We start from the raw sequence: 15,319 nt of genomic DNA, 5'->3' as shown, positions 1-15,319 counted from the left end.
CGCCTCCTTCTCCGGCAGAGCATCTGGTGGATTCGAACCGTGTTCCTCTGGGATTGCAGTGCAGCTTCTTGCCACTAGGCCACCAGAGCTCCCTGGATTTTGCATTTAAATATAAGTAATGTGATATTTCCTAAGTCAAAATATTAGATATATGTTCTAACAGGATTTATATGCCATTGGATGCCATTTGAAAATTGACATTTCTAAGATATTTCTGGTTGTATGAGAGCAGTAGAATATTTGAAAACTGCTAAGTATGAGGTGAAGCTAATGGATAGAATTTATCCAGTTCTTACTAAAAAAAATTTTTGGCTGATGTGAGCCAGTAGATTGTTTAGTATAAAACATTCTAAAAAAGTGTGCTTACTACAGTGCTTGGCATGCTCTTTAGCTTTATGGAAGAACAGCAAAGTAAATAAATGATAAATTTTTTTGTCGTGATTTTTCCTCCCCTAAACATTTTAATAAGAATCTCTTAATGGGTAAAAGAGTATACAATTGCTTATAATCACACGTTCTTCTCAGAAGTCAACCATTTAAAAAAAAATTATAATGGGTATATCTTTAAAGTCCCTCCCTTTCCTTTCTCCAAAATTTTTTGCGAAGGGATTTATGTATCAGTCTCCAAAGTCAGTACTTTACAATGCCTGAAGCAGAATGGTGAGCACAACTATGTTACATAGTGAACCTTTGAAAGTCGATTTCTTCAAAACCAAGACCATTACCACCTCAAACTTTGTATATCAGTTATTTCACATCTTACTCTTCAGTTTGCCCAAAAGGGTATTCTTAAGGGGCAGATTACTTTTATAGTGTTTTGCATTAGCATCAATTGTTCTCTAAGGTTGTGTTGTTGTTAGGTGCTGTTGAGTCTAGATGACTCATAATGACCCTATAAATGGAAGGCCTGAGCACTATTCATAGAGTTTCCGGAGGCAAGCCATTTCAGAGGTGGATGCCACTCCTGCTTCCAAGATTGTTTTAATTGGGAAGCTCCACCAAACACTGTCCACCTTGAGTAACCATTATCACATTTGGCACATCAGTGTCACAGTGTTTAGCATCACCACAACCATGAGTTACTTCTGCACAGCAATGCACAGACCAGTGCTATACCACCTAGAAGAATGTTTGACAGAAAAACAGTTTGAACTAGGCCTGAGGACCGCAGATTAAAATCACCCATCTTGGGCTTGGCAGGATAACTTTCTGTTCACTAGGCCAATGTTGTCGTTCTTATTGTTGTTAGGTGCCATCGAGTTGTAGGCTACTCATTGGCAAGCCATTAAAAAGGATTATTAGGCTTCTAATAAATGGGCATTTGTTAAGTATTTTTCTCTCTTTTTTTAAATGTTAATAATACCTTTTGTTTTTACAAACAGCTTGACAAAAGTAAACTAAAGCCAGGAACAAGGGTTGCTTTGGATATGACTACACTAACTATCATGAGGTATGTTTCTTATTTTGTTTAGTTTATGTGTCATTTTTTATGGATTGAAAACAAAATCTCTTGAGATCACTGAATATATTCAATTTTTTCCCTTTGACTAATTTTTCGTTAACTATGTCTTCATAAGGTTTTTGCATAAGTGAATCATTTATAATGTATCAGTAGACTCAGAGGAAATAATATCCTTTTATAATGAAACCTACATACATCATCGTTCCAGATATTTGCCGAGAGAAGTGGATCCACTGGTTTACAATATGTCTCATGAGGACCCTGGAAATGTTTCTTATTCTGAGATTGGAGGGCTATCAGAACAGATCCGGGAATTAAGAGAGGTTGGTACTTTCTGAACTTGTTATTGTTAGGGTGTGACTGAGTTGATTCTGGCTCATAGTGACCTGGGTTCAGCAGAATGAAACTACCTGATCCTGTGCTATCCTCATAGTTGTTCCTATGTGTTTTAACCGCTCTGTCAGTGCATCTCATTAAGGGCCTTTCTCTTTTTCTCTGACCCTTTGTTTTGCAATTCGTAATGCTCTTCTCCAGAAACTTGTCCCATTTGATAACATATCTAACGTACATTCAATGTCTCACCATCCTCATTTCTAACAAACATTCTGGCGGCCCTTATTCTAAGATAGGTTTGTTTGTTCTGGCAGTCCATGGTGTAGATTTGCTTACTCTGGCAGCCTGTGGTATATTTAATATACTTCTTCAAAATGGTAAAGTATCCGTCTTTCTTCAGTCTCATTCATTGCCAAGCCATGAGTGTGTGAGGCATTTGAAAATAGCATGGCTAGGTTCATATGCACCTTAGTCCTCAAAATGACACTGCTTTTAAACACTTTAAAGAGTCCTTCAGCAACAGACTTTCCCAACACAATACTTGTTTGATTTCTTGACTGTTGCTTCCATAGAATTAATTGTGGATCCAAGTGAAATGAAATCCTTGACAATTTCAGTCTTTTTTTTTTCTTATTAAATTTTATTAGTTTTAATGAACATTTACAGGGATTTTGGGTTTTCATTCCTTCATTGCTGCACCATTCTCTCTACCCTCCTCCCCAGTTTGTTCTTCTTCCCCGCCATCCGAATGTCTGTTTTAATTGTCCAGTTGCCACAGTGCTTGTCAAAGCCAGTTCTGATTAATCTTCTTTGTCAGTGTGTCCTTTGCCATTCCCTATCACTCCTCCCTGAGAGAGACTTCACCCTGAGTCTTAAGGAAAAAGGGATGGCGTATTCTCTTAGCTACTTCCTGCTGAAAAGGGACGCTGTGGATTTCAGGGTGAAGATCTTCTCTCACTACTCTAAAGGGCCCCTTTGGCAGTAGGAAACACATAGACTATTATGGAGATTGATTTTGGAATTTAGATGCACTCTTATTGATTGTGCTTGGCCGTACATGTTCATATCCTTGAAGATGTATCATGGGGGTGTTGCACAATTTCAGTCTTGATGTTGCTTGTTCTAGTTATAAGAATTTTTGTTTTTTTTATGTTGACATGTAATCCATACTGAAGTCTGTATAGTCTGATCTTTATCAGTAAATGCTTGCTCTTTTCACTTTTAGTAAACAAAATTTTGTTAACTTTCATATTGCAGGTTGTTAGTGAGTCTCCTGTCTTGACGCTGTGTTTTTCTTCATATAGTCCAGCTTCTTGGATCATATTAATTTTAATAAGTAGTACTGTTTTTAGAGTGCCTAAAGTGAGAAATTGACTGAAAATTGGTATTTGCTTAAAGTGTGGTTACTAAATATTATGCATTTAATCTTGTTGAAAAAGAATAGCACTGAATTTTTAGTTACACCAGTTATTGGTGTTTAGTAATTTGGGGTTAATTTGGTGTTTAAGAAAGCCTGTATGCTTTTCTTTTATAAGAAAGGAAAAGGTAAAGAATAATTACTATCTAATGCTTTTTAATGATTTTGATTATTAAAATAAGATCAGAACACATTTGCTTTAATAATGTATGTGGTAACATTTTCTCTGTTTTGTCCTCATCTCTTTTGTTCGCCTCTCACCCTTAGAGCAAAGAAATTTGCCTTGTATGTTTAATTTTGAGAAAATGGGTTTTTGCTGCTCATGTAGAAAAAATACAGGTGTTAGAAGTGAGTTAAGTCTTAAGCTTTTAGGGAACAAATTGAAACCTGAATTAACCTTGCTTCATAGATGACTTCAAAAAATTTTTTTAAGTGCTTTACAGCATTCTATTGCTTTCATCTTAGCTTTTTAGACTAAAAGCATGTAGTAATGAATGGAGGTAGCTGAACACTACATTGTCTGATGTAAGCAATAGACAGTAATTTTCATGCCTTCATAATTTTTCTGAGATTCATTTAAAATATACATCTCAAGACCCTCTGAGTGGTTTTGATTCATTAGATTATGAGTGAGACATAGGAATTAGTATTTTTAAAAAATATTTCAAATGATTATGAAAAAAATTGGGGTGTATGTTTGGTTTTTTTGGGAGGGATTGTTTGGGTGGAGTTTTTTGCTGTGTGATTTCGTTTTTTGTTTTTTAAAAAAAATTTTTTTTTTAAATTTTTTTTTAGCAGTCTATGTGCTTTACTAACATAACTGGCTTGCATGTGTATAAATGGGGTTCTTTGCCAGGAACTCATTAACCAAGAACCTAACTTCTACTCTGGGAGAACCCAGTTTGCAGCACCAGCTCAAGGATATAGAAGCTCTTCTCATGTTCTTAAGCTCAGGACCAGTGTTCAGGAAAGTTCCTAAATAAGCAATGTTGGCTTTTGTTTAGATTTGTTCTGTCTATAAATACGCAGGACCTGCATAAAACCTTTAGTGCCCCAATACCCCAAAGTACTCTGTGCTTTAAACTCACCCAGTCTCTCCTTTCTCAATTTTATTTCATTCAAAACTTCTTTTCCCTCAGAGCACTTAGGAACAGGATCTCTTCAAATAATTATGGGCCAATAATAATATGTTAGTGATCAGATAATGGACATCCCTCTCTACTACCTATGTTTTCAGAGAGCAAGTTTAAAATTGCAAATAAGTCTCTGCCTGGTAGAAAGTGTAAAAAAAATAAAGCAAGTGTTACATGAATGTTGGGAGATAAGATTAGCTTTTAAGGCAGCTCACATGGACTCTGTATATTGCTCCTTTGGGCCCTTTCTCCTTGCCATGTCTTTCCATATCTAATTTTTTTTTTGGTATTGTTTTTTTACGTGTACCATCAAATCAGATCTGACTGGTACAGGAGAAGATTGCCCTCTCCTTCTCCAGCAGAGCATCTGGTGGATTTGAACTGCGTACCTCTGGGATTGCAAGTGCCGTGTCTTGCCACCATATCTAATTTTTAACTGCAGCATTCTCTAAAGTCATCAGTTTTTTTCTGGAGATCCAGCTCCATTTAACCGCATTTTGGGTAGTATCATACAGAAAATGGCAGCTCAAAGGGGTGAAAAGGCTCACATAGGAGAGGTACTTTAAACTTAATAAATACACTATTGCTCATAATATGTGATGATATGAACTCAAACTCGTTGCTGTCAAATCAGAAAGTGAGTCATATAGCTAGTCCCTCCACTGGGTTTTCAAATCTGTAAATTACATAGGGGGACTGCCCATCTTCCTCCCTTGGAGCAACTGGTGGATTTGAACTGCCAGAGAGGTGTGACCTTTGGGTTACCAGCACAATTGCCCAGGCATTTACTTTAGGCAAATCATCACATTATAAAAATATGCAATAAAATCTTGGCAAGAAGCTGCAACTACAATCCCAGAGGTGCATGGTTCGAATCCACCAGATGCTTTGCCGGGGAAGGAGGGGCAATCTCCTCCTGTACCAGTCAGATCTGATTTGACGGTACACGCACACAAAAATAATAAAATAAAGTAAAATAAAATAAAAATATTAAAAAATAATCTACTAAGAAAGTCTGATTGAATTAATTGATGCTTGTTAATTCTCTCAAAATGAATAAAAATTATAGTTCTTGATTAAGTTGCATCAATCATTTTTAATTCTCTTTGATATATTTTCCTCATTTTCTGCTGGTCACTTCTTCAATCCTTTCATTTTCCTGGTTTGTAATTTGCTTAAGTCTTGCTTCTACATATGGATTCTTCCATAAGTTGTACTAAAAGTATCATGGGAGATAAGTTTCTTCTTCTTTGGCTTAAGGGCTTTTGGCCTTTTCATTAGATAACTTTGAAAGGTCATCAAATACTAGATGAGTCCTCCTCAGAACTAGATCCAAGGAGAGTCCCATCTTTTCCACTTCAGTTCTTGGTGTTCTGCAAGCAGATTTCTTCAATAGCAGTTTATAGCTTCTAAAATTAATCTTCTCATTCAGTGCAGTCAAGTGCAGAGCTTAATCTAAACCAGCCAGATGGATATTTGATACTCTGGGACCTCTGAAGAAATCAATAAAAAGACTTCTTGGTCTTCTGTAGTGTTTGGTTACAGCATAATCATCACCAGCAAATTTTGTTCCCCCAGGACATTTGCTGTTCTTAATATCTTTGAGAGAGACAAATTTCTCAATACCCAATTCAGTCATATCTAGCACATGGTAGTCATACATACTAAATTATTTGACTGTATCTTATTATGAGAGCCAAACATGAATAAAGAACAATCTGATTTCTTTGAGAATTCCAGTGATACCTAATCTTCAAATGGCATTGAGATGTGTTTCCTTTTGTGCAGCATACCATATAATTTTTTCAGTGCATATGCATCTCTAAGTACTTGTGTCACTGTTGCATTTTCATTTCCTCCATTGATTAACATGGTATTTTTACTATTTTTCACTGAGTTTTGGTTCTCTCTTCTCAAGGAATCTCTTGGCCCTCTTTGTTTTGGACTTTATCACCCAGTCCAAAGCTTCCATTTCTAACTACAGCCAAAGCTGGGAAAATCCACATATGCCACAAGAGTATGCGACTGAAAACAGATTGGTTTTCGACCATACTTGAGGAAGCACTGGCTTAAGTTTAATTTGAAAGTCTATTTTTTGAATGTTATATTTAAATGAAGAACAAGAAATTGTTTCCTGAAATTGCTTCATGGAATTTGAAAAACTTTACTTTTATATTGATTTGCTGCATTAACCATAGGGGCAGAAAATATTCAAATGCTTCTTCCTTTGAGTTCCCTTTTCCATATGGAATACTTCCAAACATTGGTTCTCATATTTTGGTTTGTCCTAATCATATAAGCACAACTATTGAACAGAAGCTTATATAAGGTTATTAGTATTATAAATCATTTCAGAAGTTGGGCAGTCAGACCTTCAGCCTTTCCAGTATCCACTGTTTTTTCCCTGAAATAAATTTTTGTAGGATGTTGAGGATAGAACATGCTGTCCTTTTAAGGCTTCTATAGTAAACTGCTTGCATGTGAAAATTTTTGAAAACCTTTTTTTAGTGGTAATTAATCAAGTTCATTATCATATTCTATAGTTATTTTGCAGTATATTCCCAAATGCAAAACTATAGATTTTTTTATATCCTTCATATAACTGATCATTGTCTTCCAATTTGATTTTTTTCTTTGATATGCAGTTTATATAGTGAAATGAACATATTGTATATAATTTAGGTGTGTTTTGGCAGATTAGTTCTGTAACCACCACCTCAATCAAGTATGTAGTTTATTAAAATAACCACTAAAAGTTAAAAGAAACAGTGCTTGGAAAAAAAATCCCCACTCTAATAGAAATGATTTTGGGTAATGTGAACTTCAAGAACTGTTCTGACTCATGATCTGTGTACTTAACTGTATTGATTCTTTTCTTGAAATAATTGAAAATACATCGAAATCTTTACTGACATTTACAAACATGCATCTTGTTTTCTAGGTGATAGAACTGCCTCTTACAAACCCAGAATTGTTCCAGCGTGTAGGAATAATACCTCCAAAAGGCTGTTTGTTATATGGACCACCAGGTTGGTATTAGACTATTTCTGTCCTACCAGTAAATAAGTGGATGTGGGAAGAGATTTAATGTGTTTTCAGCCACTGTTCTATTTTAAACTTATGGTGATAAAGGAATTCTTTCAAAGACCCTTAGTCTTCTATTCCCTCATTGTATATCCACTTACTCCTCATTGTTCTACTGTCTTGTTTATTTACAGCCTGTTCTGGTGGCCTGGTGGGTAGGGTATTGTACTGCTAACTCAAAGGTGTAAGATTCTAATCCACCTTCTGCTCCATGGGAAAAAGATGTAAATCCTCCACTGTAATTTATAGCTTCTGAAAACCCCATGGAGGGTCAACTATGAGTCAGTTCTGACTTGATGACAATGAGAGAGATTTCACAATTATAGTAGGAAAAGACCTGTTTGCTGACTGTATTGAAATTAATGATGTATATCTGGCAGTAATTCCTTACTGAACACTGAGGTGTGAGGTGAGGGCAAGGATTGATACTTATGTGTTAACTTGCCTAAAGTCTTGATTCTCACTGGTTTGGCAATTGTATAATGGTAATAGTCATCTTCCATTGTGTTATATGACTATCCTCTATTTTTATCCAACACTGATTTTCACATAATTGGACCTTGGACCCTAACAGTGTTAAGTGAAGAGTAGGTATATATCTCAGCATGTTGTACAATTATAGTGCAGCTGTCCTTAGCAGTACTTCACCAACCTCTGAGCACACCTTTTCAGGGAGATTAAGGTCAAAATGACTTTCATAATATTGTTTTTTGCAGTTTTCATTGTGTTGACGAGTGAGCCCTGGTGGTCAGTGGTTAAGCACCTGATTACCCATTAAATGACTAGTAATTCAGAATCTACCAGCAACTGACTCTGAGGAAGACAGGATAATCAGCTCCCATAAGGATTTACAGCCTTGGGAGCTCTGTAAGGCTGTTCCTCTGTAGTGTATGATCACTGTGAACTGGAATCTACTGCAGTATGTTTCGTTTGGATTTTAACTCCTATAGAGTAGCAATGTGAATAAAAGCCATTGGCATTTTACCATGACTAGGTTCATCAGTGACACCAAATGCTAATGTTAGTCTTTTTATTCTTGTCTGCCACACACATGATGTGTAGGAAAAAAATGCTAGTCTCAGTTTAAAATGTCCTTGATGAAGCAGGAGAAATTGTTAATTTTAAAAAACCTTAATCTTTAATGTCTTCTAATCCATTTGGTGGAATAGAAGATAGATAGATATATAGATATAAGTACTTCAGCTGCATAATGAAGCAAGGTAATTGTTTCTAGAAAAAGCATTTTTACAGTTATTTGAATTGTCAGATGAATTACCTACTTTTCATGAACTTGTTTACTTGAAAGGATAATTTACAAGCTGATAATTCAGACTTGGGTTTGAGCATACTTTCTTTATAAATTAAAAAAAAAAAAGATCTAATAATGTAAAGGAAAAAACTGACACTGTCTTTCTCCAGTGATAAAAATTAGAAATTTTAAAAACCCATCTGGCGTTATGAGTTTAATAGCTTGCTAATACTATTTTATAATGAGATACATTAACATTTGGAAGATTTACACAACTAATGTTTGCTGTTACACAATCATTTATTTGGAACCTCTGGTTTTGGGCAAATAGACACCTGATTGATGGTGATGCTCTTATATCAATCAGGGGGAGAGCAGGGTGAATCCTTTGTTCATCCTAGCTTGATGCCTGGGTTGTGGCCAAAGCTGTTACATGCCTAGGGCACATTAAAAAAAAAAAAAAAAAAGCATGCATTCAATGTGAAAAATAGATCAGTGACTTTTGAACAGTCATAGTCCCATGTTGTAAGGAAGGTTTGTTTTTTTTTTTTTTTAAAGTTCTGTATTCAGTGTGATTAAATAAATCGCAAGTGAATGAGATAATAGGCAGACCATATAAGTTTGGCAGGTGATATTGCCCTATACATTTTCTGTATATGTTGTAAATAGATCCACATGCATGGTAAACAGGACAAAATGGTGGAAACTTCTCTAAATAACCTTGAGGAAAGGAGTTGCTGGGCCTAGGAGCTCAGGGCCATAGTCTTGGGAGACATCATGTCCACTTGACTTAATATAAACTACAAAGACAGTGTTCTACAGCTTACCTTTTTTTAATATATATGTATGTATAGTATAGGTGTATTTAAATATAATTCAGATGATAACACTTTTGGCTTGTGACTGGGTCATGTTGTTTGAGATACGGAATTTGAAAAAAAGATTGAGAGATGTACACTAATACATATTGACCTGCATTAAATTGTTTTTCCTCCAAAAATAGATATTTACTATCAGTAACTAAGCAGTACAGTTTAGATGAAACAGTTACATATTTTTTTTTAAGTTTTGTTTTATATTGGTTAGGTTGCAAAAGTTGTATACCTTGTGTTTCATTTATATACATTGTTTCATGCACTCCTCCATTCACACTCTTTCACATTTTCATTCTTTTACATTGTGTTTTATAAAATTAATTACCACTGATCTATACCCACCATTACCCCACCTTTTCAGGTCCCCTCTGGATCTTTCCTAATTCCTTTATCTCTTTACTCTGTTTACCAAACTAAAGCAAGATCTACATCTCACACCATACACAAAAATTAACCCCAGGTAAATCAGAGACCTAGGAGTAAAAGCTGAAAAACTATAATAAAGATCATAAGAGACAACAGGAGATCAAACTTAGAAGGCCTAGCCTAGGGTATAAAGAGACTGGCAAATACAGGCTGAAATGCACAACTAGGAGAAGATAACATCAAGTAATGGAACATTCTACATTCTACTTTGGTAAGGACTAGAATTGTAAAATTTTGTGAGGACCATTTAATGTGCCATTGTACTGTCCTTGTTTGGAACAAAAAGAGTGAAGCAGAATAGTGTTAGGAGAAAGAATGGACCAATAAATGACAATCTGTGTGACCCTGAGACCAGAAAGACTATATAGTGCCTGGCTAGGGAGCTCTGGTGGCCTTGTGGCAAGAAGCTTTCCTGCAATCCATAAGGCATGCATTTAGAGGCTTCCAACTGCTCCGTGAGAGAAGGGAGAAGGATGGACAGTCTCCTCCTGTGGGATTAACTGACTCTGAAAATCCACCGGAGGGTTTTCTATGGGTTGGTACCAACTCTGTGGTACATAACAACAACCATTGCTGACCTCTGGAAACAGTCACATTGGGAATCCTAAAAGATCAGATCTACAGGTCTGCTAGAGATTTATGGAACCTCCAAGATGATGGTGCTATGTCACTTCTCAAGTCTAGAACTGAAATCACTCTCCTAATTCAACTTCCGCTCAATAATGGTCTATAAGGTGATCCTGGAGTTCTGCTGGCTTGGTCCATAGCGGGATTTACTAGTAATCCAAAGATGGCACCTCTGGCAATTTGAACCACTAGTGGCTCCAAGGGTTGAAGATGGGCATTCTCCTTTAATGTTTTTACAACTTCCTAAGGACCCTCTGTAGAGTCAGCTGTGAGTTGGTTCTGGCTTGATGGCACTGAGTTTGAGGTTTGTTTTGGGTTTTTTTTTTAGTATAAAGTGATCAGTAACACCAAGGAGGAACACATTCTTTAGAACAATAAACAATTCATGATCAAAAGTACAGCATTTTTCCAGTGATAAAGCTCAGAAGGCAGGAAGAATAGGAAACACATAAATGGAAGTAGGAGACACAGGGAAGGCGTGGGAAGAGTTTTGTTACAATACAGGTATTGTAATCAGGGTCATGAAAAATAGTGGGTGTGCATTGTTAAATGGAAGACCAGTTTGTTCTTTAACCTTTCAAGTCACTGTTGACTTTTTTCACAGATAAAAAATTTTAAAAATAATGAGTATTTTTAATAAAAGTGTTAATTTTAATATTGACTAAAAGTTCTTTGAACTTAAATGAAAATTTTAATTAGATATTAACTTTGAAAGGATTAATAATTTTTAAGTCTTTTGAAAATTTCTTTTACTTGCCATCTAATTAGGACTGTTTTGTCTTTATTTCCAGGTACAGGAAAAACACTCTTGGCCAGAGCTGTTGCTAGCCAGCTGGACTGCAATTTTTTAAAGGTAAAGAGAAGAGTCTTTTTGCATTTTTGAAAATAAATTCTATTTAAATTGCCTTATGTTTACTGTAATGTTTTTCTCTTAATTAGGTTGTATCTAGTTCTATTGTAGACAAGTATATTGGTGAAAGTGCTCGTTTGATCAGAGAAATGTTTAATTATGCCAGGGACCATCAGCCATGCATCATTTTTATGGATGAAATAGATGCTATTGGTAAGAATGACATCTTTTAAAATTTATTTTAACTAATCCTGAAAAAGAATTAGAGATTTCATTTTGAAGGAACTCTTATTACTTATTATCACTTGTGATTACAACTTGTATAGAATAAATATATGGTAGAATGGAAGAGATGCTATGTTTTTAAAGATTCTTAGGAAATAATTTCAACACATGGTGTTTGCCATTGACAAAATAAAGAGAGGGAGAGTATAAAATCAGATATAACTTTGTCAGTATAATTCTTACTGTTTCACGTTTATGTTTTCAACTCCAGACACTGTCACAGTCTGTTTTCAGAAATGATAACAGAGCAAAGAGTAATGCATAAAAATCTCTTATTTTAGGTGGTCGTCGTTTTTCTGAGGGTACTTCAGCTGATAGAGAGATTCAGAGAACCTTAATGGAGGTAATGTTTTGTCAAAGGGCTTGATTTAAAATAATTATATTTATTAATTGAAAAACTGAACATTCTATATCTGAAGGACAAAATGTACTTGAAATAAAGATGACCCTTGAAAATGAACAAACATATGTCTGACCACAATCCTTAGTAAGAAATGACTACTAGAAAAATAATAAGGATGAATACAAACTACACACTTAACATTTGTAACGGTTTTTTTAAAGCATATTAGCCAATGAGATATTTAACTTATACATTGAACTTTTATATTGTGTGTCTTGAAGCTAGTAAGACATTTTTGTAAAACAATGAAAGAAGTTTTCCTTTACTTTTCAAAGAGAAGAATGTACTGGGTGGGTTGGGTTAGGCAGGGAGAAAAGTCGAACAATGAATGAATGGAAATCCAAAGTCTCTGTAAATTTTTATTAAAATTAATAATAAATTTAAAAAAAGGAAAAGGAAAAAAACATTAAAACCATTGGTAATAATTAAGTTATACTTTTGTAATGAGGCTACTTTGAAAGTCACTTTACTTTGTTTATTGCTGAAATTGAGAGAGAACTGAAGTACCTAGTAGCTTTGATAATTGAACAGGTAAGGTGGCTGGTGGTGGTGTTGTTGGGTGCTGTCGAGTCGTAGACGACTCATAGTGACCCTATGAAAGAACGGCCTGAGCACTGTTCGTACAGAGTTTCTGGGGGCAAGCCATTTCGGAAGTGGATGCCGCTCCTGCTTCCAGGCTGGTAGAATGTGTTAACTGCTGTCCAGCTGGCCCTACTCATAACGCCATGCATAACAGAATAGAACACTGTCCAGTCCTGAAACAGCCCTCTGACTTGCTGCAAACTAGACTTGTGAAATCCAGAAGATTTTCATTTGCTACATTTTGGAAGTAGATTTCTAGGACTTTCTGCTTTGGTCTTAGTCTGAAAGCTCCACTGAAACCTGTCCATTGTAACAACAAATACATCTCCACTAACAGGTGCACGTAGTATGTTGACTGGTAATTTAACCCAGACTTCTTGCATAGAAGATAAGAATTCTGACATGGAATCACCAGTACCTCACAGTGCATAAAGCCTTTATCCACTTTGGTTTTGGTTTTTTCAGTCCAGATGCTATGTAAGAGATTGCAAAATCCCAAACACATTTTCCTGCTTCTGTATATAAAAACTAAGAAGTATTGGTTATACAGTTTTTTGTCTCTTGAGGAAATTTTCCTTTGAGGTTGTTTGAAAATTACATACATTATTAGACTAGCTTTATTTTAAAGGATTTGTTAAACTTGGTTAAATGGAAGGAACTCTTACTTCTTTCACTATTTCTATGTAGAATAGGTTAATTTGAATAGATGATAATAATGTTTTATCAAGTGGGGAGAAAAATCTTTGTTTTGAACATTAGAAATGTAAGATTTAGTTCATAGTTCTTGAATAAATAGAGGATTTTAGATAGATTTAGAGTATCTGGCAGGTGTAAAAAGTTGCATGGTTGAGTATGTCTTGAAACTTTGAGGATGAAAATTACATCCGTTTATGTAAGAGAAAAATATCAAATGGTTGGTCTTGAAGATAACATTTCTTTTTTTTTAGTTCTTGAAGATCACATTTCTGTAGGCAGGCATTTCATTGTATTAGTCACATGAAAGCTATGCGTTGTATAGGTCTTAATTAATGCTTGGAATACTTCATAACAGTTATTATTTTATTTCTAAATATATGCCCTTAGTTACTCAATCAAATGGATGGATTTGATACTCTGCATAGAGTTAAAATGATCATGGCTACAAACAGACCTGATACGCTGGATCCTGCTTTGCTTCGCCCAGGAAGATTAGATAGAAAAATACGTAAGTTAAGGTTCTGTCTTTGTTGTCCATTTCACTTTTTGTGTGTGGCTTTTACTAAAGTCAAACAAAGCTCACTAAAAAACATTTTCTTTTCAGATATTGATTTGCCAAATGAACAAGCAAGATTAGATATATTGAAAATCCATGCAGGTCCCATTACAAAGCATGGTGAAATAGGTAAGAAAATAACTAATTTTTTTGTGTATTTACATTTGATAAACAAAATAAAGTGCTATTTGATATTTCTGATGATCTTCTAAACCTGATTTAAAATTTAGCAGATATTCTGGTCTGTCACTTTAAAGACTAAAGTACCCCTGATTCAAGCCATGGTCTTTTCAGTTATCTGTATATATCCGTATGTTGGATAGTGACTAAAGATGACAGAAAAGAATCAATCAATGCCTTTGAGTTGTGGTATTGGAGAAGAGTATTAAATATCCCATAGACTGCCAAAAGAACAAACAAATATGTCTTGGAGAAAGTATGACCAGGTATTCCTTAGGGGTGAGGATAATGAAACTTCTTCCATACTTTGAGCATGTTACTAGGAGCGCCGGGTCCTTGGAAAAAGACATCATGCTTGGAAAGGTGGAAGGTCAGCAAAAAAGAGGAAGACCCTTGATGAGATGGATTGATACAGTGACTAAAAATGAGCTCAAGTATGTCAGGTAATGAGGCTATCAAAGGACAGGGCGATGTTGAGATACAGGGAAGCTCCGGAAAGGGTTGGCTTCCAGCCCTGTGCACGCTGCCTGAAAGAGAAGACCCCTGGGTTATGATGCATTGTTCCTACAGTCCCTTTGAGTTGAGTTTGACTAGAGGGCACCTAACAATAACAACAGCAACTGTGTGTCAAGGAGCTCTGGTAGCATGGTTCATTGGGAGTCCAGCTGCTAACCCAAAGGTGACCCATATCTGGTAGTTTTAATCTACAAGCACCTACTGACTTGACAGCAAAGTTAGGGGGTTTTTGGTTTGTTAGGGTTTTTTTATGAGACTGTATATTAGAATTATTCTAACTGCTGGGGATAGAGTAAGGAACAAGACAGGTAAGTCCCTTATCTACATAGAACGTCTACATAGGCAGTCCCTAGAGCTATTATGGATGGAGCATTGATTAACCTTCAATTTGTAGTAAAGAGATAACTCCCAGAAAGCCTATTATTTAAAATTTGAGGTAAAATATATAGTAGATCAAAGTAACAAACAGGTGCTACTTTACGACTCAAATCAAAACACTATTATTGTAATATGTTAAAAATTTTTTAGATATTATCCTGTCACTGACAATATCTATACGCATACAAGGAAGTCCAGTGAATACCACTATCATTCAAATATATGCACCAACAACCAGAGCCAAGGAAGAGGAGATAGAAGATTTTT

The 15,319-nt window shown here is 35.5% G+C and overlaps 1 protein-coding gene and 1 pseudogene across 1 annotated transcript in view; one reads left to right on the top strand and one right to left on the bottom strand.

The window, feature by feature from the left end:
- PSMC6 (proteasome (prosome, macropain) 26S subunit, ATPase, 6) overlaps positions 1–15,319 on the top strand; it is a 32,896-nt gene that overhangs the window by 3,259 nt on the left and 14,318 nt on the right. Inside the window, exons 5-12 of the mRNA XM_006894360.1 lie at positions 1,383–1,450; positions 1,671–1,785; positions 7,287–7,374; positions 11,398–11,459; positions 11,546–11,669; positions 12,023–12,084; positions 13,810–13,930; positions 14,027–14,107. Of these exons, the coding sequence (XP_006894422.1) occupies positions 1,383–1,450; positions 1,671–1,785; positions 7,287–7,374; positions 11,398–11,459; positions 11,546–11,669; positions 12,023–12,084; positions 13,810–13,930; positions 14,027–14,107 (721 nt within the window). The remainder of the gene's footprint in view (positions 1–1,382; positions 1,451–1,670; positions 1,786–7,286; positions 7,375–11,397; positions 11,460–11,545; positions 11,670–12,022; positions 12,085–13,809; positions 13,931–14,026; positions 14,108–15,319) is intronic.
- On the bottom strand, positions 5,432–6,317 carry LOC102855949 (annotated as a pseudogene).

Source organism: Elephantulus edwardii, unplaced genomic scaffold, assembly GCF_000299155.1.
Source record: "Elephantulus edwardii isolate Elephantulus edwardi_28Jun2011 unplaced genomic scaffold, EleEdw1.0 scaffold00140, whole genome shotgun sequence".
NCBI lineage: Eukaryota > Metazoa > Chordata > Mammalia > Macroscelidea > Macroscelididae > Elephantulus > Elephantulus edwardii.
Note: the sequence above shows the minus strand (reverse complement) of the source record. Positions and strands in the feature narration are given on the sequence as shown.